This window comes from Oncorhynchus gorbuscha, linkage group LG08 (genome assembly GCF_021184085.1).
Source record: "Oncorhynchus gorbuscha isolate QuinsamMale2020 ecotype Even-year linkage group LG08, OgorEven_v1.0, whole genome shotgun sequence".
NCBI classification, from domain to species: domain Eukaryota; kingdom Metazoa; phylum Chordata; class Actinopteri; order Salmoniformes; family Salmonidae; genus Oncorhynchus; species Oncorhynchus gorbuscha.
The window spans coordinates 30829617-30846598 of record NC_060180.1 but is presented as its reverse complement, the minus strand read 5'-3'; the positions used below and the strand labels follow the sequence as shown (position 1 = coordinate 30846598).

Sequence of the window (16982 nt, the reverse complement as noted above, 5' to 3'; positions counted from 1 at the left end):
TAAATGTAGGGATTAGGTTTAGGTTAAGGGGTTAGTGGTTAGGTTTAGGAGTTAGGTTTGGGTTAAGGTTAGGGTAAATAGGATTATGAATGGAAATGTATTTTAGGTCCCCATGAGGATAGAAGAACAAAAAGTGTGTGTGCCTCTTTAAAAAAGGATCATGGGTAAATTGTGGAGAAACAAATAGTTTATAGGGAAAGGGGATACCTAGTCAGTTGCACAACTGAATGCATTCAGCCAAAATGTGTCTGAATCGGAGAGGTGCGGGGGGCTGTCTTAGTCAACCCCATCAGCGCCCGGGGAGCAGTTGTTGTTCGGGGGTTAACTGCCTTGCTCAAGGGTAGAACAGCAGATTTTTCCACCTTGTCAGCTCGGGAATTCAAACCAGCAACCACTTGGTTACTAGCCCAACGCTGTTAACCGCTAGGCATTTGAGAGCTTTAAGCGGTACACAATAAAGCAATACTACGTAGTCGAGACACCAAATCCCCTAACCCTCTCTCCTACCATCTGCTCCAACCCAGTCTCCAGCCTCCAGACCTAGAACCTGATCCCGTACAAACGTTCTAGATGACCACATGGATCCTCTAATCATGGCAGCGGAACCACTTCAGTGTAAACGACAATCCAAATATGGTTTTCAGTACTCCTCTCTGCTGCACAGACCATGTCTGGTTCCTGTATACAACCCTGAGGCAGAGCTTGCTTTGTTGAATAGGACATCTGAACAACTGTATACTGTGGAAAACCACTGTTACTCGTTATACTGGGGCACTATTTTTGGGGGGGGGTCAACATGAAAAAAATGATTTGTACCAGGTTTCATAACCATAGTATTAAACAATACTATATTTATATGGTAATAACATACATTCATGGTTTAAAACATCCGGTACTGCTGTAAGTAGGCTATGCTGCCTCTTCAAAAATGAGGAGAAATTGTATAAGGATTGGTCTGAACCACAGATCCTCTCCAGCCACCCATTTGCATTAGATCAAAGACAGGCCTGGGAGGAATAGCTTGCATTGCGTGAGGATGGTAACTAAACACTTCAAGTCCATCTCTCTCTATCTCCACCCAGCTCCTACTCCAGTCATCTTGTGAAATTAAAGACCCAGTGCAGTCAAAAATGTGATTTCCCTGTGTTTTATATTTCCGCACAAGGAGGTTGGAATAATACTGTGAAAATAATGATAATGACATTTTAGTGTAAGAGCTGTTTGAAAAGAACGCCTGAAATTTCAGCCTGTTATGGTTGGGATAGGGTTTTGGCCTGCATGGTGACATCAATAGACGGTAAATTAGTTAATAGAGCAATAAGAAAGAGTTCCAAACCTCTCTGCCGACAACAGCACATTTTCAGTTTTCACCTCCCTACTCAGACCACTCAGTCATTTCTAACAAAATTCTTGCTTGAGAAATTGCACCTGGCTAAGAAGTTATTTTTGTTTATTTTTGACCATTTTAATTTTTTTTTTGTAATCATAGTGAAGTACTTAATTAACCCAGAAATGATTTGATATTGACATAAATAGAGCTGCATTTGGGCATTTAAAATGACAGATTTGCAGAGAAATATGCTTTGATGATGAAGTAGTTTTTCTGGGAATGTAAAAACCCAGGGAGAGGGGGAAAAACAAGCAGGGATAACATGGGGCTGTGGGGCACACAATACACGCTAGTAAGGTACATTTACATTATGGATGTTTAACTTTATAAGTGGCTTTCATCTAAGGCTGAGAGTGCTGCGTCAAGAGCCCTTCACTTTTCAGCTTCAAATGGATACAAGATCGAGATAAAGAATCCAAACGAAAGCCAGGGACAGGCTTTGCAGATAGGCCAACTGCATTTAGAAAGGGCAAAAACATACATTTCATAGAGGCAAAACGTTACGATAAACAGGGGTGAACCCCTGAGAAACAGAACTAGCATAGCATCCCTTATCAACACGCATGATGAGCAGAGTAGTTTTTCCTAAGGCCCTATAAAATCCACAAAACGGAAATTGTGGAAGGAATTAAGCAATCCAGAAAATAAAATGGAATTTAACAATGAAATATATATATATTGAATTTAGGTAGGGAATCAACTAAATGTAAAGAATATTTATTAATTTGCAGAAGTTTATCATAAGACATGAACAGAATGCGTCAGTGATTCGTATTTCCTGCAACTTTCTAAAGAGGAATGGGGGGGGGGTCTCATTGCCTCTTTACAAAGTTGCAATGATAACCTCGGGTCTGGTCCAACTCGAGGTGTCTCACCAAAAATGTATCCCCCATCCCCAGCGTGAAAAAATATGTTCACATCTCTCCCCTTTTGCTGTACAAAAAAATTGTATAAAAGGTACTCAGAAATAATGATTACCACCAGAAATTACAATAACGCTAGCAACCCTGTGATTATAAACATGGATAACGACTTGAACACTTCAGCATGTTTTTGTGGCACAGTCGATGCCATGCAGGGCCCTAGCACTACACAGCTGAATGAAATAACCAACTCATCTTCAACCTTTGATTATTTGAATCAGCTGTGTAGTGCTAGGGCAAAAAACTAATTGTGCACACAAGGGGGAACAAGTGAACAAGTTTGGGGGACCCTGGGTTAGGGTCCTCAGAATTAGTTTCTCCCCACAAAAGGGCTTTATTACAGACAAAAATAGTCCTTGGTTTCATCAGCTGTCCGGGTGGCTGGTCTCAGACGATCCCGCAGTTGAAGAAGCCGGATGTGGAGGTCCTGGGCTGGCATGGTTACACGTGGTCTGTGGTTGTGAGGCCGGTTGGACGTACTTTCAAATTCTCGAAACCAACGTTGGAGGTGGCTTATGGTAGAGAAATTAACATTCAATTCTCTGACAACAGCTGTGGTGGCCATTAACGCAGTCAGCATGCCAATTGCATGCTCCCTCAAAACTTGAGACATCTGTGGCATTGTGTTGTGTGACAAAACTGCACATTTTAGAGTGGCCTTTTATTGTTCCCAGCACAAGGTGCATCTGTGTAATGATCATGCTGTTTAATCAGCTTCTTGATATGCCACACCTGTCAGGTGGATTATTATCTTGGCAAATGGGAAATGCTCACTAACAGGGATGTAAACAAATTTGTGCACAACATTACAGAGAAATAAGCTTTTTGTGCATATGGAAAAATTCTGGGATCTTTTATTTCAGCTCATGAAACATGGGACCAACACTTTAATATTTTTGTTCCGTATATATAAAATATATGCAACAAATGTTCCACCAACAGCCAATGAACCACACACAACCAATAAGCAATGCAAAACTGCAAATTACCGACTTTGAGCGCTTCATCGTGGTTCGCGTTGTCAAAATCACAATGAAATAAGAGTATGTAAATCTCGACAAACAGAAAATACATCTTTCCCTACTCAGTATCAAAGGCCTGGCTTAACAATCGCCGAATGTCATTCATCCTTTTGGTGTTTTGTAACAGATGTCTCTCTCTATATTCATCAAATGGCAGGTATGCCGTTTGGATGCTGGGATTTTATTAGAGTGAAGTGAAAGAACGTGCGCAGGTAGCCTACAGGAGATTTTTGAAGTAGCGTAATCAGATTAAAACATTATAACTGGTTGTGTTTAAGCCGCACATAAAAAGGTAATAGTGTAAAAATGAAATGACAAATATTTAGGCTATATTGAAGCCTTATGTTCGAGGGCGAGTAGTAGCCACTCGAAACGGAAAGGAGGCAGAACAAGCGTTAAGCTTTCCTGAATAACTGGACCTGCTGGGAGCATAGGTCTTTGTGGCCACAGAACGGCAACAGACAGGGCATCAGTATCAGAAGTAAAGAAATACAGCCAGGCCACGGTTTCAGTTAAGAAAATATGTCACCGGACGACGTGCCGGGGAAGATTTTAAACTTACCGTCCATTTGAGAAATTTACCGGACACAGATGCATTGAGTGTGTAACCCATTCGGGCATCCACCCACGGCTCTCAGAATGACAGAAATCACATTTATATTCTGGTAATTCATCTTAACACAACATGCAACTCCTGTAATGAGGGAGCCAACAAATGTAAATTTTCAAACATTTGCCAAAATGCAATTGGCAGAAGCCCGGACTTGAAACACTATTCTAAACAGTGCACCTGATGCAAGCAGTGCATTTGGGAAAGAATTCAGACTTTTTCCACATCTTGTAACGTTACAGCCTTATTCTAAAATGGGTTAAATAAAACATTTTCAGCATCCATCTACACACAATACACCTCAATGACAAAGCGAAAACAGGTTTTTAGAAACTTTAGCACATGTATTACAAATAAAAAACAGAAATACCTTATTTATATAAGTACTCAGAACCTTTACTACGAGACTCAAAATTGAGCTCAGGTGCATCCTGTTCCCATTGATCATCCTTGAGAGGTTTCTACAACTTGATTGGAGTCCACCTGTGGTAAATTCAATTGATTGGACATGATTTGGAAAGGCACACACCTGTCTATATAATGTCCCACAGTTGACAGTGCATGTCAGAGCAAAAACCAAGTCATGAAGTCGAAGGAATTGTCTGTAGAGCTCCGAGACAGGATTGTGTCGCGGCACAGATCTGGGGAATGGTACCAAAACCACCAAGACTCTTCCTAGAGCTGGCCGCCCAGCCAGACGGAGCAATCGGGGGAGAAGGGCCTTGGTCAGGGAGGTGACCAAGAACCGGATGGTCACTCTGACAGAGCTCCAGAGTTCCTCTGTGGAGATGGGAGAACCTTCCAGAAGGACAACATATAGACAGCTATAGACAGCTACGACAACAGACGAGCTAAATTATTTCTATGCTCGCTTCATGGCAAGTAACACTGAAACATGCCTGAGAGCATCAGCTGCCAAGCCGCACTGCTTCTTGACACACTGTGTGATCATGCTCTCCGTAGCCAATGTGAGTAAGACCTTTGAACAGGTCAACATTCACAAGGATTAGGTCCAGACGGATTACCAGGATGTGTACTCTGAGCATGCTCTGACCAACTGAGAGGTGTCTTCACTGACATTATCAAACAATCCCTGACTGAGTCTGTAATACCAACCTGTTTCAAGCAGAACACCATAGTGTTCTTTGGCACAGGGACTAAGGTAAACCTGCCTAAATGACTACCGACCCGTAGCACTCACATCTGTAGCCATGAAGTGCATTGAAAGGCTAAACATGGCTCACATCAATACCATTATCCCAGAAACCCTAGACCCACTTCAATTTGCATTCTGCCCCAACAGATCCACAGATGATGCAATCTCTATTGCACTCCACTGCCCCTTCACACCTGGACAAAAGGAACATCTATGTGAGTAGGCTATTCATTGACTACAGCTCAGCGTTCAGCACCATAGTGCCCTCAAAGCTCACCTCCATCTGAAAATGGATCCTGGACTTCCTGACGGGCCTTTCCCAGGTGGTAAGGAACAACACATCCACCACGCTGATGCTCAACACGGGGGCCCCTCAAGCGTGCGTGCTCAGTCACCTCCTGTACACCCTGTTCACTCATGACTGCATGGCTAGGCACAACTCCAAAACCATCATGAAGTTTGCCGATGACACAACAGTGGTTGGACTGATCACTGAAAACGTTGAGTGCCTATAGGAAGGAGGGGAGGTCAGAGACCTAGCCGTGTGGTGCCAAGACAACAACCTCTCCCTCAATGTGCTCAGGGCAAAGGAGATGATTGTGGACTACAGGAAAAAGAGGACGGAGCAAGCCCCATTCTCATTGACGGGTCTGCAGTGGAACTTCAAGTTCCTTGGTGTCTACATCACCAACAAACTATTTACATTACATTTACATTTAAGTCATTTAGCAGACGCTCTTATCCAGAGCGACTTACAAATTGGTGCATTCACCTTATGACATCCAGTGGAACAGCCACTTTACAATAGTGCATCTAAATATTTTAAGGGGGGGAGGGGGGGTGAGAAGGATTACTTTATCCTATCATAGGTATTCCTTAAAGAGGTGGGGTTTCAGGTGTCTCCGGAAGGTGGTGATTGACTCCGCTGTCCTGGCGTCGTGAGGGAGTTTGTTCCACCATTGGGGAGCCAGAGCAGCGAACAGTTTTGACTGGGCTGAGCGGGAACTGTACTTCCTCAGTGGTAGGGAGGCGAGCAGGCCAGAGGTGGATGAACGCAGTGCCCTTATTTGGGTGTAGGGCCTGATCAGAGCCTGGAGGTACTGAGGTGCCGTTCCCCTCACAGCTCCGTAGGCAAGCACCATGGTCTTGTAGCGGATGCGAGCTTCAACTGGAAGCCAGTGGAGAGAGCGGAGGAGCGGGGTGACGTGAGAGAACTTGGGAAGGTTGAACACTAGACGGGCTGCGGCGTTCTGGATGAGTTGTAGGGGTTTAATGGCACAGGCAGGGAGCCCAGCCAACAGCGAGTTGCAGTAATCCAGACGGGAGATGACAAGTGCCTGGATTAGGACCTGCGCCGCTTCCTGTGTGAGGCAGGGTCGTACTCTGCGGATGTTGTAGAGCATGAACCTACAGGAACGGGCCACCGCCTTGATGTTAGTTGAGAACGACAGGGTGTTGTCCAGGATCACGCCAAGGTTATTAGCGCTCTGGGAGGAGGACACAATGGAGTTGTCAACCGTGATGGCGAGATCATGGAACGGGCAGTCCTTCCCCGGGAGGAAGAGCAGCTCCGTCTTGCCGAAGTTCAGCTTGAGGTGGTGATCCGTCATCCACACTGATATGTCTGCCAGACATGCAGAGATGCGATTCGCCACCTGGTCATCAGAAGGGGGAAAGGAGAAGATTAATTGTGTGTCGTCTGCATAGCAATGATAGGAGAGACCATGTGAGGTTATGACAGAGCCAAGTGACTTGGTGTATAGCGAGAATAGGAGAGGGCCTAGAACAGAGCCCTGGGGGACACCAGTGGTGAGAGCGCGTGGTGAGGAGACAGATTCTCGCCACGCCACCTGGTAGGAGCGACCTGTCAGGTAGGACGCAATCCAAGCGTGGGCCGCGCCGGAGATGCCCAACTCGGAGAGGGTGGAGAGGAGGATCTGATGGTTCACAGTATCGAAGGCAGCCGATAGGTCTAGAAGGATGAGAGCAGAGGAGAGAGAGTTAGCTTTAGCGGTGCGGAGCGGAGCGCCTCCGTGATACAGAGAAGAGCAGTCTCAGTTGAATGACTAGTCTTGAAACCTGACTGATTTGGATCAAGAAGGTCATTCTGAGAGAGACAGCGGGAGAGCTGACCAAGGACGGCACGTTCAAGAGTTTTGGAGAGAAAAGAAAGAAGGGATACTGGTCTGTAGTTGTTGACATCGGAGGGATCGAGTGTAGGTTTTTTCAGAAGGGGTGCAACTCTCGCTCTCTTGAAGACGGAAGGGACGTAGCCAGCGGTCAGGGATAAGTTGATGAGCGAGGTGAGGTAAGGGAGAAGGTCTCCGGAAATGGTCTGGAGAAGAGAGGAGGGGATAAGGTCGAGCGGGCAGGTTGTTGGGCGGCCGGCCGTCACAAGACGCGAGATTTCATCTGGAGAGAGAGGGGAGAAAGAGGTCAGAGCACAGGGTAGGGCAGTGTGAGCAGAACCAGTGGTGTCGTTTGACTTAGCAAACGAGGATCGGATGTCGTCGACCTTCTTTTCAAAATGGTTGACGAAGTCATCTGCAGAGAGGGAGGAGGGGGGGGATTCAGGAGGGAGGAGAAGGTGGCAAAGAGCTTCCTAGGGTTAGAGTCAGATGCTTGGAATTTAGAGTGGTAGAAAGTGGCTTTAGCAGCAGAGACAGAGGAGGAAAATGTAGAGAGGAGGGAGTGAAAGGATGCCAGGTCCGCAGGGAGGCGAGTTTTCCTCCATTTCCGCTCGGCTGCCCGGAGCCCTGTTCTGTGAGCTCGCAATGAGTCGTCAAGCCACGGAGCGGGAGGGGAGGACCGAGCCGGCCTGGAAGATAGGGGACATAGAGAGTCAAAGGATGCAGAAAGGGAGGAGAGGAGGGTTGAGGAGGCAGAATCAGGAGATAGGTTGGAGAAGGTTTGAGCAGAGGGAAGAGATGATAGGATGGAAGAGGAGAGAGTAGCGGGGGAGAGAGAGCGAAGGTTGGGACGGCGCGATACCATCCGAGTAGGGGCAGTGTGGGAAGTGTTGGATGAGAGCGAGAGGGAAAAGGATACAAGGTAGTGGTCGGAGACTTGGAGGGAAGTTGCAATGAGGTTAGTGGAAAAACAGCATCTAGTAAAGACGAGGTCGAGCGTATTGCCTGCCTTGTGAGTAGGGGGGGAAGGTGAGAGGGTGAGGTCAAAAGAGGAGAGGAGTGGAAAGAAGGAGGCAGAGAGGAATGAGTCAAAGGTAGACGTGGGGAGGTTAAAGTCGCCCAGAACTGTGAGAGGTGAGCCGTCCTCAGGAAAGGAGCTTATCAAGGCATCAAGCTCATTGATGAACTCTCCGAGGGGACCTGGAGGGCGATAAATGATAAGGATGTTAAGCTTGAAAGGGCTGGTAACTGTGACAGCATGAAATTCAAAGGAGGCGATAGACAGATGGGTAAGGGGAGAAAGAGAGAATGACCACTTGGGAGAGATAAGGATCCCGATGCCACCACCCCGCTGACCAGAAGCTCTCGGGGTGTGCGAGAACACGTGGGCGGACGAAGAGAGAGCAGTAGGAGTAGCAGTGTTATCTGTGGTGATCCATGTTTCTGTCAGTGCCAAGAAGTCGAGGGACTGGAGGGAGGCATAGGCTGAGATGAACTCTGCCTTGTTGGCTGCAGATCGGCAGTTCCAGAGGCTACCGGAGACCTGGAACTCCACGTGGGTCGTGCGCGCTGGGACCACCAGATTAGGGTGGCAGCGGCCACGCGGTGTGGAGCGATTGTATGGTCTGTGCAGAGAGGAGAGAACAGGGATAGACAGACACATAGTTGACAGGCTACAGAAGAGGCTACGCTAATGCAAGGAGATTGGAATGACAAGTGGACTACACGTCTCAAATGTTCAGAAAGTTAAGCTTACGTAGCAAGAATCTTATTGACTAAAATGATTAAAATGATACAGTACTGCTGAAGTAGGCTAGCTGGCAGTGGCTGCGTTGTTGACTTTGTAGGCTAGCTGGCAATGGCTGCGTTGTTGACACTACACTAATCAAGTCGTTCCGTTGAGTGTAATAGTTTCTACAGTGCTGCTATTCGGGGGCTAGCTGGCTAGCTAGCAGTGTTGATTACGTTACGTTGCGTTAAAAGAACGACAATAGCTGGCTAGCTAACCTAGAAAATCGCTCTAGACTACACAATTATCTTTGATACACAGACGGCTATGTAGCTAGCTATGTAGCTAGCTACGATAAAACAAATCAAACCGTTGTGCTGTAATGAAATGAAATGAAAAATGTGATACTACCTGTGGAGCGAAGCAGAATGCGACCGGGTTGTTGAGTGCGGAAGTTCTATTCAGTAGACGTTGGCTAGCTGTTGGCTAGCTAGCAGTGTCTCCTACGTTAAGGACGACAAATAGCTGGCTAGCTAACCTCGGTAAATTAAGATAATCACTCTAAGATTACACGCTCTAAACTACACAATTATCTTGGATACGAAGACAGCAAAGACAACTATGTAGCTAGCTAACACTACACTAATCAAGTCGTTCAGTTATCATCTATCAAACACACCAAGACAGTCATGAAGAGGGCACGACAAAGCCTATTCCCCTCAGGAGACTGAAAAGATTTGGCTTGGGTCCACAGATCCTCAAATGTTTCTACAGCTGTACCATCGAGTGCTTTCTGACTGGCTGCATCACTGCCTGGTTTGGCATCTGCTCGGCCACCGACCGCAAGGCACTACAAATCGTAGTGATCGTAGCCAAGCTTCCTGCCATCCAGGACTTCTATACCAGGCGGTGTCAGAGGAAGGCCCTAAAAATTGTCAAAGACTCCAACCACCCGAGTCATAGACTGTTCTCTCTGCTCCCGCACGGCAAGCGGTACCGGAGCGCCAGGTCTAGGTCCAAAAGGCTTCTTAACAGCTTCTATCTCAAAGCCAGAAGACTCCTGAACAGCTAATCAAAAGGGCTACCCAGACCTCGCTCTAAATCTGGGACCAAAAGGCATGTGCCTAGTCACTTGTTTTTTTGTGATACTTTTTATCCCTTTTTTGCCACAATTTCATGATATAGTAGTTACAGTCTTGTGCCATCGCTGCAACTCCCGTACAGACTCGGGAGAGGTGAAGTTCGAGAGCCATGCGTCCGCCGAAACAGTTGTTTTATGCACGTGACGTCAAACTGCACCAACTGTCCCAAAAAGTGATTGTTACGCAACACGACAGTTAACACGCGCTGCCTGCTAATTATCTATAGGCTGTTTCAACTTGTCAATTTCAAATGATCTTCCAACAAGTTGTACTTTCTCACAACAGTTTCAATTGAGAGCCTTCCGAGTGGCGCAGTGGTCTAGCTGGGTGACACTAGAGATTCTGGGTTCGAGTCAATTACATTTGTATGGCCTAAACAAGAGCTTTTTGAGCTCTTGGCCGTCTTGACATTCATGAACAATGAGGCGCCTGGCCTCTCCGCTATTCCTTTATGTTCTTGTGGTTTTATACAGAAATTTGGTGCAGGTTGACTGATTTTATGTGTGGTATGATTGTTAGTTAAGATCTGGACAAGCAATCCACCTACCACTATTGTCGCTATGGATAGAGGGCAGGATAGAGGTGACTGTATAGTAAGCGAAAAAGAAAAGGGTAGTGCATAAGGGAAGTACGAAAACACCTTGATAGGAGAGGCGCATGCAAGGAGATGAGAACATTTGGCAATATAGAATAAATGACATGGTAAAAACTGCAAAATGGGGACTGTAACACAGAGGGGAAATGCACTACCCTCCCATGTGCCCAATATTTTTTTCAAATTGTTTTAATTGTTTTTTTTTAAATCACACAACCCTCCACAAAGCAACAAAAGAAAGTTTGACAACTCCACCCTATTTTGAACCAGCCCCCGCCCCCCATGTGCGCCACCATCACATGTGCGCTACAAAAACACCACTGAACAACAGCCTCTTGCTAGGTTTGCACTGGAATGAAAGAAAACGTAAACCTGGAAAATCAAAACGGAGAAAAAAAACTGAATTTGAGAGAAAAAACCCAGAATTAGGCAAAAAAAAAGAAAAATGTAACATTTTATAGGGCCCTATTTTCCCCATCTAATCTCAGTTTTCTTCTTGTGTGTGTGTGTGTGTGTGTGTGTGTGTGTGTGTGTGTGTGTGTGTGTGTGTGTGTGTGTGTGTGTGTGTGTGTGTGTGTGTGTGTGTGTGTGTGTGTGTGTGTGTGTGTGTGTGTGTGTGTGTGTGTGTGTGTGTGTGTGGCATGGGACCTCCTTGATCACGTGCATGAGGGACATTACTGAAGCGTGTTAGAATGTGATCTGGCTGTGAGTGTACCTAGCTCTGGTCTATTCATCTCCCTAACAGAACAGACAGCCATTCCCTTCAGAGGCCTAGTGCAGAGAGTGGAGTGGAGGGGAGTGGATAGAGGGGCGATTGTGCTCTCAACTTCAGCAGAGTGAATTCCTCTAAAGGAACACATACACCTGGAAGGAATACACGTGATGCAGCCAACTACATTTAATTGCAGCTCATTTGATAGGCAGAGATCAAAACATACCCTAAATATGACATGAGAGTTAAGAGTTAATGGGCAGGATAAGAACATTCCTTTCATAAAACTAGGAAGGATCCATGGCTTTTTCTTGGCTTTGTAACACCCTGCAGAGGTTATGAACTCTCGAGTCTTTATCAACTGGTTGGAAGGATTCTGATCTTTTTTCTATCCCCCTTGTTTTCTTTGTACTTCGTTTCATTGGCACCGACCCCCCAAAAGCTGTACCCCATAGCATACATATGGCTGGAGCTAAGGAAAGCATGGCAAGTTGGCCAAGAAGACAGACCTGCAAAAATAGCAACTATCTGAATGAATATGCTAATAAGCCAATATGAAAGCCAATCTTGTCTGTGTTTTTTTTTAGGAATGTAGTAGAGTCATGTGCATCATTCACAGTGCATGCATACCAACATGGAGGAGAACAACTGTCTTTTCCAGTATGGGATACAAACACAACATAATTTTGTAAACCCATCTTTTTCCATTTACAATAAGGTTAGGCCTATACCATCAAGAGTATACAGTTTACAAGAGCATTAAAAGAGTAATAAGCTCTTAGGTGCAATGAAACCATAGTATTAGATGAGATATGTGTTGCAAATAAAGCAATGTTACATTCTTCTCAGCAGGTAAACTACTTCCAATCTTTAGGTAGGCTATGTTACAATGTTGCATATGCCCGGTGTGAGCCTTTTAAAGTCGAGTGTGAACCTCAACATTTCAACTTGATTTTCTTCAGATAGAAATGGTAGCGTACTTTCACAGACTGCAACATGACAGCCGGATGTAGGCAAATGTAAAGAAACAGGTAGCATTTGGCATCGAAACAATGACAAAGTTCCGAACAAATATCGGTTGACTGTCATGCCTTGATCATGGAGCACAATGTATGGAACCAGAAGTATATTATTATGGATTTGTCGAACTAACCCATTTAAAGATGCAAACTACCTTACGCGCCTATTGATGAAGGTATATTATTCCCGGGGTACTTTTGTTAAGGGTTTGGTTTAAACATTTGCTCTAAATGTTTTTTTTTTACAAAAAGTTTAATTACTACACATTTACAGGGTTAGGGTTCCCACATGGTTATATCTCCACGTTACAGTGCTTGTATGTTACAGCGCTTGTTAACGGTAGATAGACAGAAGACAGAGGTGACAACCTGTGCCAATTATCTATTTAGCGTGCTCCGAAAACCTGTGTGTAAGCGTAACTGGGGAGGAAGTATAGTTTGTCAACTGAAGGAACACACAGCATAAGGATCTGTGCAAATCTGCTACGATAACCACGGGAAGTAGTTTGGGGGTGGGGAGGGCTGCGATTTTTTGGGCTGACGTGAGGAGGGATGCAAATCAAAAACATTGCACGCACTGAAGACGTCTATATTGGTCTGCTAATACAGGACTCGTAAAGGCTCAGTGGACTACTTTTGTGAGAGAAAATGTATTTGAGTGTTTACCAGCATCTGTAACTTGAGTCTGATAATAATCTGTACAAAACATTTAATCTGATAATACTTACTTGATATATGTTTTTCCTGTTTCTTGAAATACTTGCAACTCATTTCTATGTGAAAACTCAAATGATCTATTCATTCCATTTCCATTTTAGTAGATGCTCTTTTCCAGAGCAACTTACAGTACAGCGAGTGCATACCTTTTCATACTTGTCACCTATGGGAATCGACCCCACAACCTAAGGATTGCAAGCGCCATGCTCTACCAACTGAGCCACATCACCACCTCAAATCATCACAAACCACTTGATGTCTTAATGTTCTCAATTACTGTATTGTGCATTGTTTTTCTTCATGGTTATGGAGTCTACAGGTACAAACCTAGATGACCAGATGACAGTAATGAACATTTACATTAAGTGGTTTGTATGGATGGTCGATTAATACTGCACAAGAAGTGGTTGTTTTCCATGATATTTGATCAAGAAAAATATTTAATTTGATGTGGATGTTTTTGCCCATAACTTTACACCTTTTATGTAAATGTTTGAGCACAGGGTTTTGTTCTTTCTGGATTCCATTAGAATGACAATTGCAGAGAAAGGGACAGGGCAACAACTCTTACAATCCCAATTATTGAATCCTGCAAGACTTAAGTTCTTAAGTTCACTAGAAAACAGCTTAAACAAACACAAATACAGCTAGTTTTCTTTTATTCTGGTTGAACTGTTTGACGTGACTGTAAGTGGAACATTTGGAACAAATGACTGGGTCCCGTCCATAGATACAGGAGCTACATCTTGTGCAAAAAATGAAATAGTATGAATACATTCATCAAAAAAAGGTTAATGGAAATATGTCAATCATTATTTGAATATGATGGTAACCCGTTGTTTCAAGTGGTAAGGCCATCGAAGACAGTGTTTGGAGGATATATTGGCACCTTTTGCAGGCCCGAGACGAACAACACCGGTGACAATATATCCTCCAAATACCGGCTTCTCGGGCATTATCGCGTAATTATACACCTACTTTTTTTTAGCCAAAGCAGAGATGCGGTGGGAAAAAATTGCCACCCTACAGATGTCTATATATGTCCCTAATACTTGTAAGGGCTGGTGCACTACTTTTGTATTATATATATCATTATTATTATTTGTTCCTTCTTCTAGGTGTGCTGAAGCGCCCTTACTTCTCAGGGCTATGTCTGATACAGTATCTTTTTATTGTTAAGATTATTTCAGGCTGAGAGAAGGGGCATATCAGCACGTTTATTAACATTTCGAAACATTAAAACACAGCGTCGGATTGTAGTTCACAGGTAGCCAACCGTGGGCAGTTATCTACCGAAACCCCGATGAAGAAGCTAATGTCAAACAATCTAGATAGACTGTATCACATCCGGACATGATTGGGAGTCCCATAGGGCGGCCCACAATTGGCCCAGCGTCTTCCGAGTTTGCCCGGGGTAGGCCATCAATGTAAATACAAATGTGTTCTTAACGGACTTGCCTAGTTAAATAACATGTTAAATACAATGTACAAAAAAATAGCAAATAATGTATAGAAACCCCGCGCTTGAATTCCTTAGCTCGGACAATACTTTCTAAGCTAATGGGCTGTTCGTGTGACAGACTACAGTAAATGCCTTGCGAGTTTATAGCTTACCTTTCATGCAAATAATGCCAATTGAGAGGAAAGTAGCCACCGGTGGCTTTCTGGTGTTGGTAACCTTAGAGTTTGTATTGCCTTCTCGCCGTTGTCGGTCATTCTTCGTAGATAGTTCCATGATTGTCAGCTACTTGGTACTAGAGACTGTAGCGACAAAGGGAAAACAGGGAACTCCGCACGTCAACGTCTGCGCAAAAAGAGCACAACCTATGCAGGTCGAGCAGAAGGTATGGAAGGTATGACAACCTACTTCAACCACATCTCCGGGAACACCAAGAGGGAAGACAACCACGTAAAATAGCACTGTTTAGATATGACTGAATAGTTAAATAAATTTGGAAAACAAGTTTGCCATATATCCCATGTTCTTCTTGTAGTCTGTAATAGAAATGTAGATTGGGAATATTAATCTAGTATTTGCACAATCTTTTGGTTGATTTCGTACTCCGCCTCTCTCTTATGAGCCGTCCACCTAGAAATCTGATCAAAAGACCTGTTCAGTCCTGAACCCACATGAGTCTCGATCATCGGTGCCTGGAACTCGTCTTTTTCTCCTACAACGCGCACTCATACTCACTCCCATTGCCGTCGCTTCCGGTATCTAGGCTGGTAATCGCATGCTAGGGATAAAGAATACAATGCTGCTTCCCCCTGGTTGAAAGTAGTCAGGAGAGATTTGTTCAACGTGTATTAAATAACTTAATTGTTATGGAAACACTATAACTCCACTGCAAATTATTCAAAATAAACTAAAATAATGTGTCATTTCCTAAATGTACAGTTTGTATAGCCTAACATAAATTATTTTGATTTCTCAGCCAGGCGCAATTCAACACAAATCAAATGTATTGGTCACATACACATGTTTAGCAGATGTTATCGAGTGTGTAGTGAAATGCTTGTTACCTTTATGCATCCTGGACTTTGGCGATCAAAGGGTCAAGTTTACACAGAGTCTGTCCACTCTTGTACACTTCTGTAATAACACATTCATTACTAGCCTACAAGTTAGGAAAGGCATAAGAATAGAATCTTCTTGATTGGTATTCATCTCATTGTGAATAAAAGAAAAGCCAGCCACATCCCTACACCAACACCTCGCTTCTAGCTAAACACCTTCTTCGCCTGCTTTGAGGATAACAACATGAGCCGCCGACATGGGTCCCCAGCACTCACGAGGACTGTGTGCTCCTGATCTCTGTGGCCAATGTGAGTAAGACATGTATGCGGGTTAAGACTAGCAAGGCTGCCGGCCCTGACAGCATCCCAAGCGGCATCCTCAGAGCATGTGCAGACCAGCTGGCTGGAGTGTTTACAGCCTTCTCTCACTATCCCAGTCTGTTGTCCCCACTTGATTCAAGATGTCTACCATCATTCCTGTACCCAAGAAAGCGAAGGTAACTGAACTAAATGTCTATTCCCCGTAGCACTTATTTCTGTAATCATGAAGTGCTTTGAGAGGCTAGTTACAGTCTGAAACCCTCCCTGTGCAACTGGGTCCTGGACTTCCTGACAGGCCGACTCCAAGTGGTGAAGATAGACAACAACTCCTCCGCCACGCTGACCTTCAACACAGGGGTGCATGCTCAGCCCCCTCCTGTTCATCCATGACTCCGTGGCCATGCACGTCTAACTCAATCATAAAGTTTGCTGACGACAACAGTGGTAGGCCGGATTACCAACAACAACGAGACAGCCTAACAGGAAGGAGGTGAATGCCTTGGCGGAGTGGTGAATGGAAAATAACCTCTCCCTCAATGTCAACAAAACGAAGGAGCTGATTGTGGACAACAGGAGAAAGCAGAGAGAGCACACCCCCACCCACATAGACGGGGCGGCTGTGGAGAAGGTCAAAAGTCTCAAGTTTCTCGGCGCACATATCACTGACGACCAGAAATGGTCCCTTCACACAGACAGTGTGGTGAAGAAGGCACAAGAGCGCCTCTTCAACCTCAGGAGGCTGAAGAAATTTGTCTTGGCCGCTAAGACCCTCACAGATTTATACAGAGCCTCCTGTCGGGCAGTGTCACCGCTTGGTACGTCAACTGCACCGTCAGAGACCACGGGGCTCTCCGAAGTGTGGTGTGGACAGCCCATCGCATCATCCGGTGTCACAGAAATGCCAAGAACATCGTCAAGGACTCCAGCCACCTGAGCCACAGCCTGTTCACCCCGCTACCTTCTAGGAGGGGTAGACAGTACAGGTGCATCAAAGCTGGGA

The 16982-nt window shown here is 44.9% G+C and overlaps 1 protein-coding gene across 1 annotated transcript in view; it reads right to left on the bottom strand.

Moving 5' to 3' along the window:
* Window positions 1–15332, bottom strand: part of LOC124041489 (inactive tyrosine-protein kinase 7-like) — a 225731-nt gene extending 210399 nt beyond the window's left edge. Inside the window, exon 1 of the mRNA XM_046359132.1 lies at window positions 14759–15332. Coding sequence (XP_046215088.1) covers window positions 14759–14879 — 121 coding nt within the window. The 5' untranslated portion in view covers window positions 14880–15332. The remainder of the gene's footprint in view (window positions 1–14758) is intronic.
* Between the last annotated feature and the right edge of the window lie 1650 nt (window positions 15333–16982).